Consider the following 8,157-nt stretch of genomic DNA (forward strand, 5'->3'; position numbering starts at 1 on the left):
GGTTCACGCCATTCTCCTGCCTCAGCCTCCCGAGTAGCTGGGACTACAGGCGTCCGCCACCTCGCCCGGCTAGTTTTTTGTATTTTTTAGTAGAGACGGGGTTTCACCATGTTAACCAGGATGGTCTCGATCTCCTGACCTCGTGATCCGCCCGTCTCGGCCTCCCAAAGTGCTGGGATTACAGGCTTGAGCCACCGCGCCCGGCCGAGTCAATACATTTTCATCTAGAGCTGGGATTCTAAGCCAGACTTTATTAACCACCCACATACCCCCTTAAAACCACAATGCTAGATTACCTCTCACTGAGTGTAGAAAATGGATGAGTGATGAAAGACAGAAGAAAACATGAGGCCTAAATGTGTGAATGGCTTGAGGAATGAATGCCCTGACTGAAGAAAGAATGCCTGACTGAGATCTACACACTACTTCCACTGGCCAGTAGAGGCAGCAGCCGTTGCCCAAATGAGGCAGACAAACCTAGCTTTGAATCTTAGCTCTAGCTGATTCACTGGGTGGCACTGGACAAATCACTCCTGCCACCTGAGCTTGAGCGTCTTCATCTGAGATGGGAATAGCAGTCCCTACACTGAGGAGGCATTAAAGCCAGGAGGAGCCAGGCTAGGCCTTCTGTCAACATCGATGTCCTGTGTCTCTGGCCACAGAAACAGGCCTCGGTGGCTGCGGAGAACAGTGTCATCTGCAGCTTCCTGCACTACATGGAGAAGGGTGGCAAAGGATGGCACAAGGCATGGTTCGTGGTCCCTGAAAATGAACCTTTGGTGCTGTATATCTACGGAGCCCCTCAGGTATGCATCCTACTCCTTTGGGTCCTTTCAGCCACCTGGCAAAGCCAGGGTACCCCCTTACCTCCAGTCATTGACCTCTCCTTGGCTTTGGAAGATAAGGTGAGACTATCTCTAAGAGGAAATCAGAACCCCAACCCTTGAGAGACAATGACTGGCTAGAGACAAAGAGTGGTTGTGGTATGTAGGGAAAACCAGGTTGAGTTGTGGGCCTGGCTTCCTGGAAGGAGTAGAGATGGGGAACTGCTAGGTCCAATTTGCAGTGGGTAAGAGTATGCAGATGGGGCCAAGCACGGTGGCTCACGCCTATAATCCCAGCACTGTGAGAGGCCGAGGCAGGTGGATCACCTGAGATCAGGAGTTCAAGAACAGCCTGGCCAACATGGTGAAATCCCTTCTGTACTAAAAATACAAAAATTAGCCTGGCATGGTGACGTGTACCTGTAGTCCCAGCTACTCAGGAAACTGAGGCAGAATTGCTTGAACCCGGGAGGTGGAGGTTGCGGTAAGCCAAGTTCATGCCACTGCACTCCAGCCTGTGCAACAGGGCAAGAGTCTCAAAAAAATAAAATAAAAAGTATGCAGATAGAGGCAATAGCATAGACAAAGGCCTGAAAACATTATTTGGTATGCTAAAGAGATTAGCCCAGCAGTTTTGTGGGAAGAGGCAGGGGCGGGGGGAGACAGGTATTTAAACCAGCCTGCATTTTAGCCCCAGTTCTGACATGTTCCTGTTGATAACACTGGAGCCACGGAAGGTTCCTGAGTAGGGGAAGAAGACAAGAGCATATGCAAAACCAGTTAGAAGCTGGGGCAGGGGGAAAGGTCTAGCCCCAAGGTGGCCCCAGCTCTGTCCCTCCTCCCCGCAGGATGTGAAAGCCCAGCGCAGCCTGCCCCTCATTGGCTTCGAGGTGGGACCACCCGAGGCAGGGGAGCGGCCTGACAGAAGGCATGTCTTCAAGATTACCCAGAGCCACCTCAGCTGGTACTTCAGCCCTGAGACAGAGGAACTACAGCGACGCTGGATGGCTGTGCTTGGCCGGGCGGGCCGAGGGGACACGTTCTGCCCGGGGCCCACACTGTCTGAGGACAGGGAGATGGAGGAGGCACCGGTGGCTGCTTTAGGAGCCACTGCTGAACCCCCCGAATCCCCCCAGACCCGAGACAAGACCTAGAGGGTTTGGGGCAAACTGGGAGCCCCCACCCCACACTCTAGCTGCCCATGTCTGATTGGGGGCTCTAGCCCCTTCCCTCCCAGCTCAGTCAATACTTGAACTCCCATCACGGGCACTTTCAATCCCGAATGCTGGGTCTTGGGTTTTTTAATTCATCTTTTCACAAAACGTGGGCTTTTAAAAAATATATTCCTACAGTGATGTTAATTTTTATTAATCCCTGTCCCCAGAGGGTGGGAGCCATTGCTAGACCCACCTGAATTAGGTCGTTTTTCTCCCTCATCCCTCAATACCCTAGCACAGATCCTGCCTCCACCCAATTCCCCACAAAGCACCAGAGGTAGGAGACCTGGATTCAACTGCCAGCTCTGCCACTGACCCTGGGGCCCCAACCCACCCCTGCCTCCTCAGCCAGTGTCTTCACACGTACAACTCCACGTGGGGTGGCAACTAGACCTCTCCTGCCTCTCCCATGGCTTACAGCTTCGACCCGGCCCCAAGGCTACCCAGTATTTTATCGTCCAGACCCATGGCAGGGCCACCGGGCAGGACAGGGGAACGGGGGGAAGACAATGGATACTCGGTTTTTTTGTTTTTTTTTTTTTAAAGAAAAATACAGTTTATTTCAGGCTTACAGTAACTTTCATAGCACTGCTGTGCTCCGTTCGTCCATCTGTTTGGTTGTCCGAAGTACCAGGCTGCTAGGGTGGGCTCAGAAAACCGCTCCCTTGTAAACTCGGAAGCTCAGCTCCCAGAAGGTGGATTTGAAGGCTACTCCTCACAGGTCAAGCCACAGGTTAAGCAGTAAGGTATTATTTATTAAGATCTTAAGCCTCACTCCTGAACTCAAATGGGATGGGATAAGGAGTAAGGAAAGAGGTTACAGGAGACAGAAAACAAAGCCCAGCCCTTCCAAGCTCACCACCTTCCAAGCTCACCACCACCATCCCCTTATCACTTCCCTGTGAATCTAGCTGCTCTCCCAGAAAATTGAAAAGGTCTTCGAATTCCTGAGGGAACCCAGGGCTGGAGGCTGGGCTGCAGGAAGGCAGCATTCCTGGGAGGTTCCAAGTTCTGGGCAGGGGTACAGAGTTGTTGCGTGTGTGGGGGGTGGGGTAAGGGAAAGGCTCCAGAGCTACTTTCGTTCACATCTTCACCTATTCTCCCTTCCACTTGCATGTTCATCTCACATTCCTGACCCAGCCAGCTCCCTATCACTGAGTACTGCTGCTGCTGCTGGTCCTGTCCTCCCCAAATCCACCTGCCCACCGTCCACTGGCATCTAGATCCTCCTCCAGCCACACCCACACTCACTCATCCCCTTCCTCACAATGACTGCACCCAAAAGACACTGTACTGGGGAACCCGGCTTCGTCACTCAGATGTTAACTAAAGGCCCAAGGGAATGTGCTGGACAAGGTCCCCCCACCCCCAAGACCAAGGACCCTAGGGTTTCCTTGCCCTGGAGGGAGCTAGACAGGGGAACAGGGGAGAGGGTAGAGATGGGGTAACCAGTCCACAGGTCTACAATCCTCAAAAAAAAAAAAAACCCTACAGACAACTCTCAGAACTAGCAAATAAGGGCCCAAAGCCATTTCCAACCATGCCCACTCATTTTTTTCTCCGGACAATGGTCCAGCCATCTTCCACTATATCCTCTTCCTTAATAGTCTGAGCGTCTGGATCAGAGGGTTCAGGCTGGGAGCAGACCCCATCTGTAGCAGCCCCATCATTCGTAGCTGTGACCTGGAGGGGAGATTTAAAAGAGAGCTGAATACACTGGCCACTGGAGACCCAGGCTCTGCTCCAGTTTTTCCAGGATTGGCTGTGTAACTTTAGGAAACTTCCCTGCCCTCTTTGGATACCACTACTATCACCAACCACCACCATCCCCTTATCACTTCCCTGTGAATCTAGCTGCTCTCCCAGAAAATTGAAAACATCTGTATCCCCAACCCAGGGGGCACCCACTTCACCTCCATCTCTTCCACACTGTCCACATCATCTTCATCCTCATCAGTCTCTTTAGCTGTCTTAAGTGCAGTGGCTGTGACCTTGCATTTTCTTTGAGTGATGCGAGAGGCCATCTCCCTCAGAGCAGCCCCGTCACCCCTCTGGAAGTGGTGGAACATGGTCTGCAGTTGCTGGCTCACCTACCAAGAAAATATTCAACCAGTTTGGATTTTCCAGAGAATCTACTATACAAACAGCCCATTTTGAAGCAACAGTCGGGAGTAGGTTGGATATTTCCAGAAGAGAACAGGGCTCTTTCCTCCCCAAGGAATTAACCAATGAAGCAACCACATATGAAGGGCTCAAATGAGGGCCTAACGCATGACATGAGGGCCTAAAGCAGCAAAAGAGGGCCTAACTAGCAGGGAAGGCTCTAGAACTGGGCTTTGAAAGAAAGAAGATGTAAAAGGGCAGGTAATCTTATTGGGGAGCCAAAATGGATCTGGACTGGCCTGACCTGCCCTTGGGATGGGGGTGAGGAACAGGCCTGGATGGGAATGATGTATAGAAAGAAATAAAAGAAGGCAGGGTTTGGAAAGGCCACACTTGTTCCTCTAGGCAACAGAGAGTCACAGTCAAGAGTTTTGGCCCAAAACAGACAGTTGGGGAGAAGAAAGACTGCAGGTAGGGAGACTGCAGTTGTGCCCATGGTAAGCTCACCTGGGGCAGACTCCCATCTTCCACGACTGTATCAAACTCATTGGTCAACAGCTCTCCAAGGAAGTCTTCCACCTCATCTAGCTCCAAGTCAGCTAAGTAGAAAAGGACAGGGCCCTTCAGTCAAAGACCAGCCAACTTCATCACCCCTGCCCACTGCTCTTCAATATCTACTTGGTGGATCTGCAACTTGGGTGGGTAAAGGCACAGTAAGCCTTTTATCTGCTAAAGTGTTCTGCATTCCAGGTTTTAACATAATTTTTTAAGAACCACTAAATATTAATACCTCATTTCCAATCTCTTCCATCCTGCCTTTTATCTGCTAAAGTGTTCTGCATTCCGGGTTTTAACATAAGTTTTTAAAGAACCACTAAATATTAATACCTCATTTCCAATCTCTTCCTACCAAGGCCTCTTTCCACAACTCCTAGCCCTACACTCACCCTCTTTCATCTGGCCTATTCTAACTAGCCTTCCCTCTATGAGACCTTGAGCAAGCTACTTCTTTCTGAGCCTCAGTTTTCTCATCTGTAAAGTGGGGCTAATGGTGGCCTCCTCAAAGGTCTGTTAGGAGGAACCATCCAACACAATGCCTAGCACAGTGAAGATCCATAATCCATGTTAATTTGTGTCATGTAAAAGCTGAAGTTTTTGAAGTGTAGAGAACATTCACAACTGTGGTTCCACTGATAAAAAGAAGCCACAGACCAATGGGATAGTTAAGAAGAAATGGACATAGTAATTCCAATGATGAAATCACCATAACCTTGACACTGACATCCTACTGTGTGACTCTGACCGAGCCACCTTCCTCTCTGGGCTTCAGTTACCTATGGGCCTATGCTCTACTTTTTCTGAATTAGAGAGTATCTCAAGGAAGTCTTCCACAAAGCTCCTAGCCCTCTCCCCTCTATGTGCTTTCCCTGGGAGAGCTCATCCACACTCTTGGCTTTGCCTACCACTCAAACTTAATATCCCCCAAATTTATCTCCAACTGAGACTACTCTGTGCCTGAACATTTCACAGATGCCGCAAATCCTCCATATCCAAAGCCAGACTCATCACCTTACTCTTTGAACCTGCTTCGCATCCTCCAGGGTTCCTCTACTCCGTGAAAAGACACCTAATCCACCCATCAACTCAAACCAGGAACTTGCCTCTTTTTCCCTCCCTGTCTACAGCCAACCAATCTCCAAGGCCCTATTCCACCCCTTCTTTTCCATGCCTGTTGCCACTGTCCTACTTCAGGCCTCATCAGTGTCCAGACAAAAACAGCATTCTCATCAGTCTTTCCCTCTCCAGGCTATGCTTCATACTGATTACTTCCTGAACTTTCTAGCCAGCAAATCCCACCCTATTTCTCACCTTAGAACCTGCCCACGAATTTTTACCACCTACTGCAGTGTTTCATAGTTTGCCTTTGAGAAATATCTGTTCTGCTGGGTCTTAAGGGACACTATCCATAGAAAGCTAATGAGAAACAAAAGCAAACAGGTTTTTTAGTGGTTCTTATTCTTACCCAAGCCTTTAATATGTTCATGAGTGTTGAGACTTTTCAGTGGGAGCAGAAGAAAAGAGTTTTTCTTACATAACGTGACTGGAGAAGCTTCTTCACTGAACATCTAACAGGACTAGTTAGCATGAATTTTGGCAAACACTGGCCTAAATGATAAAATCAAAGGCACATAAGGGCTTCCATGTCTTATGCTTTTCAGGGGGGCTTCCCATACCCCAGCTTCATTCTCTACCACTCCTCCACCCACCCCCATGCACACACACCCATACTCCAATACTGAGCTCCCTGCTACTTTCCAAATATAACACATTATACCCTCATGCCACAGAACTTGAGTATTGCTGTCTCTGCTTCCCCCACCTAGTTAACTCCTTCTCATTAAGATCCAGCCCAATTCACCACCTCCACTGAGAACCTGTCTCCCCAGCCTGTTACCCCATGCACACTGAGCTCCTCTTTATCAGAAAATCTATCAATGTTGTAACTATTTACGTGTGTGGATCCTCACTGGATAGTATACTTTCTTGAGAGAGATGACTGTGCCTAATGTCATCTCCAAAGCTAGAAATTGAATGAAGGCTTTTTTTAAAACCATACTATGCAACAGGCCCTCTACTGGGCCTCTTGTTCTTGTATATCCCTCAAGACAAGCCTACAGTGAAGATCTTTGCTGTCCAAACAGCCACAGGTGGTTACTGAGGGCTTGAAATATGGCTAGGCCAAATCGAAATGTGCTAAAACTGTAAAATACCAGATTTTGAAAACAATACTAAAAAATGTAAAATATCTCAATGTTTTATACTGATTACATGTTGAAATATTTCGTATACAATGAGTTTACTAACATTGGTTTCATCTGCTTTTTGCTTTATTAAAGTGGCTACTAAAAAATTTAAATTACATGTGACTAGCATAATATTTCTACTGTACAGCGCTGTGGTGGATACTTTTATACGCATTTTAGGAACAAGGAAACGGAGTCTCAGGGAGGTAAATTGCCTTGTCCAGAATAATCCCACGAGTCAGTGGCACAGCCCGTAAAGCACTGGAATCCAGGATTCTGACTCCAAAAACTGAATTCATTCCACCTCGCCTTTAGGTAACAATCCACAACTGCTCGAGAGGAAATGCAGGCTCTGCGGGATGGGGCTCCTCTCCACACCCCCACACAGGCGGGTCGCAGCGCCTCACATTCACTCACCATTGCGCATGAAGTAATCCTCCACTGCACCCCCCAGCCACTTGGCCTTCTCCTGGCTGTGCACACCCCCGAAGCCATTCTCCACAGCGATCTGTAAACACAGGTCCAAGCCCATCACGTCAACTTGGGAGCAGACTTGGAGTTGCCTGGAGGCCGCTTACGCCGCCCAGCCAACTCCTCTTACGCCGCCTAGCCAAGCCTCAGGCACCTAGCCCAACCAACTCCTGTTCTGCCCCTGGCCCTAACCTTGACCTTGCCCTGGCCCCAACCTTGACCTTGCCCTGGCCCCACTGACCTGCAAGGCCGGCCAGGCCTCCAGGGCCGCGCAGACCCCAGCCCGGAAAAGAGCTCGCGCATCTTCTGCAGCGCCCGCCATTATCCGGCCCCGGTCCACGTGACGTCCCGGCGGCCCAATCCCTCCGTAGCTCGGCCCAGGCAGAATGAGACGCAAGCCGAGCCTGAGAACACAGGATTCTCTTTTCCGCAGACCTGGCAGCAAGACTAGAGCAAAAGAAAAATCTGTCAGAGCGATCAATGACACCACCAGAGTCACTCACTTCAATCAAAGGACACCAGACCTGAAGGACGTGTGGGGTCATGGTTTCCGGATCCGTGGGTACTGCGGAGGAAATATGTGGGGAACTTATTACAGATACAGATTCTAGGCCCTGGGGCAGAGGACTCAGTGAGTATAGCCTTAAAACTCTGCATTTAAAAAAAGCATCTTAACATCTGCATAGAATACTGCGACGAACAACAGTAAAATACTATTAGCTCTCCCTATGGGGGGCA

At 49.5% G+C, this 8,157-nt stretch overlaps 2 protein-coding genes across 5 annotated transcripts in view; one reads left to right on the plus strand and one right to left on the minus strand.

Moving 5' to 3' along the window:
• Positions 1 to 2,618, plus strand: part of FGD1 (FYVE, RhoGEF and PH domain containing 1) — a 49,574-nt gene extending 46,956 nt beyond the window's left edge. The window contains exons 17-18 of the mRNA XM_025372260.1: positions 663 to 806; positions 1,673 to 2,618. Coding sequence (XP_025228045.1) covers positions 663 to 806; positions 1,673 to 1,978 — 450 coding nt within the window. The 3' untranslated portion in view covers positions 1,979 to 2,618. The remainder of the gene's footprint in view (positions 1 to 662; positions 807 to 1,672) is intronic.
• On the minus strand, positions 2,108 to 7,751 carry TSR2 (TSR2, ribosome maturation factor). Of its 4 annotated transcripts, XM_025372264.1 has the most exons (6): positions 7,661 to 7,749; positions 7,432 to 7,456; positions 7,366 to 7,384; positions 4,652 to 4,743; positions 3,955 to 4,122; positions 2,108 to 3,724 (listed from the first exon to the last, which is right to left on the minus strand). In XM_025372264.1, exons 1-6 carry the CDS (start codon positions 7,720 to 7,722, stop codon positions 3,590 to 3,592), a joined length of 501 nt encoding a protein of 166 aa, XP_025228049.1. In that variant the 5' UTR covers positions 7,723 to 7,749; the 3' UTR covers positions 2,108 to 3,589. The 4 variants fall into 4 exon arrangements, with proteins under 4 accessions (XP_025228049.1, XP_025228047.1, XP_025228048.1 ...); XM_025372262.1 differs by having other exon boundaries at positions 3,955 to 4,131; positions 7,366 to 7,456; positions 7,661 to 7,751; XM_025372263.1 differs by having other exon boundaries at positions 7,366 to 7,456.
• Between the last annotated feature and the right edge of the window lie 406 nt (positions 7,752 to 8,157).

Source organism: Theropithecus gelada, chromosome X, assembly GCF_003255815.1.
Source record: "Theropithecus gelada isolate Dixy chromosome X, Tgel_1.0, whole genome shotgun sequence".
In the NCBI taxonomy this organism is placed as follows: domain Eukaryota; kingdom Metazoa; phylum Chordata; class Mammalia; order Primates; family Cercopithecidae; genus Theropithecus; species Theropithecus gelada.

Bases quoted from the DNA above. Each gene is read 5' to 3' on its own strand.
- TSR2 (XM_025372262.1), bottom strand. From the start codon at position 7,741: ATGGCGGGCGCTGCAGAAGATGCGCGAGCTCTTTTCCGGGCTGGGGTC. The intron at 7,457-7,660 runs GTCAGTGGGGCC...CTGTGTTTACAG, and splicing joins AGGCCTGGCCGGCCTTGCAG to ATCGCTGTGGAGAATGGCTT. The intron at 4,132-4,651 runs GTGAGCTTACCA...TTTTCTTGGTAG, and splicing joins AAGATGGGAGTCTGCCCCAG to GTGAGCCAGCAACTGCAGAC.